This window comes from Calidris pugnax, unplaced genomic scaffold (genome assembly GCF_001431845.1).
Source record: "Calidris pugnax isolate Ruff unplaced genomic scaffold, ASM143184v1 scaffold324, whole genome shotgun sequence".
Taxonomy (NCBI): domain Eukaryota; kingdom Metazoa; phylum Chordata; class Aves; order Charadriiformes; family Scolopacidae; genus Calidris; species Calidris pugnax.
In genome coordinates this window covers 334,743-335,410 of record NW_015091153.1, presented here as the reverse complement: position 1 = coordinate 335,410, position 668 = coordinate 334,743, and the positions used below count along the sequence as shown (strand labels likewise).

The following is a 668-nucleotide window of genomic DNA, read 5'->3' as shown; positions in this document are numbered from 1 at the left end:
GATACAAGGGGGCAGGGAGGGTGCTATGGGGCAGAGATTGGGGTACTGGGATGTGGGGTGGGGGGGGTGCCGATGTTGGGGTGCTGATATGGGGGGGCGCTGATATGGGGGTGCCCGCAGCCCCCTGGGAGGTGCCGTTCGAGGAGATCCTGGACCTGCAGTGGGTCGGCAGTGGGGCGCAGGGCGCCGTCTTCCTGGGCCGCTTCCATGGGGAGGAGGTGGCCGTGAAGAAGGTGCGGGACCTCAAGGAGACCGACATCAAGCACCTGCGCAAGCTCAAGCACCCCAACATCATCACCTTCAAGTGAGGGGCCGTGGGGCAGGGGTGGGCATGGGGACACCATGGGGACAACCATGGACGTGGTGTGGGGCAGGGCTGAGCCGTGGTCGTGGGGTGTGGACGCGCCGTGGACAAGCCATGGTCATGAGGAACATCATGGGTGTGGACGTGGCATGGGGCATGGGCATGGAGAACGCCATGGCCATGGGGCTTGGACATGCTATGGGGTATGGGCATGGTATGGGGCATGGAACATGGACATGGCATGAGCATGGACATGCTATGGGGCATGGAGAACACCATGGGCATGGGGCATGGACATAGCATGGGGCACGGGCACGGAATGGGGCATGGAACATGGACACGGAATGAGCATGCACATGCTATG

General features: G+C 63.0%; 1 protein-coding gene across 1 annotated transcript in view; it reads left to right on the top strand.

Annotated features, from left to right (window-relative positions):
- The first annotated feature begins 418 nt into the window (after positions 1-418).
- MAP3K12 (mitogen-activated protein kinase kinase kinase 12) overlaps positions 419-668 on the top strand; it is a 38,188-nt gene continuing 37,938 nt past the window's right edge. The window contains exon 1 of the mRNA XM_014959293.1: positions 419-518. Within this exon, the coding sequence (XP_014814779.1) occupies positions 419-518 (100 nt within the window). The remainder of the gene's footprint in view (positions 519-668) is intronic.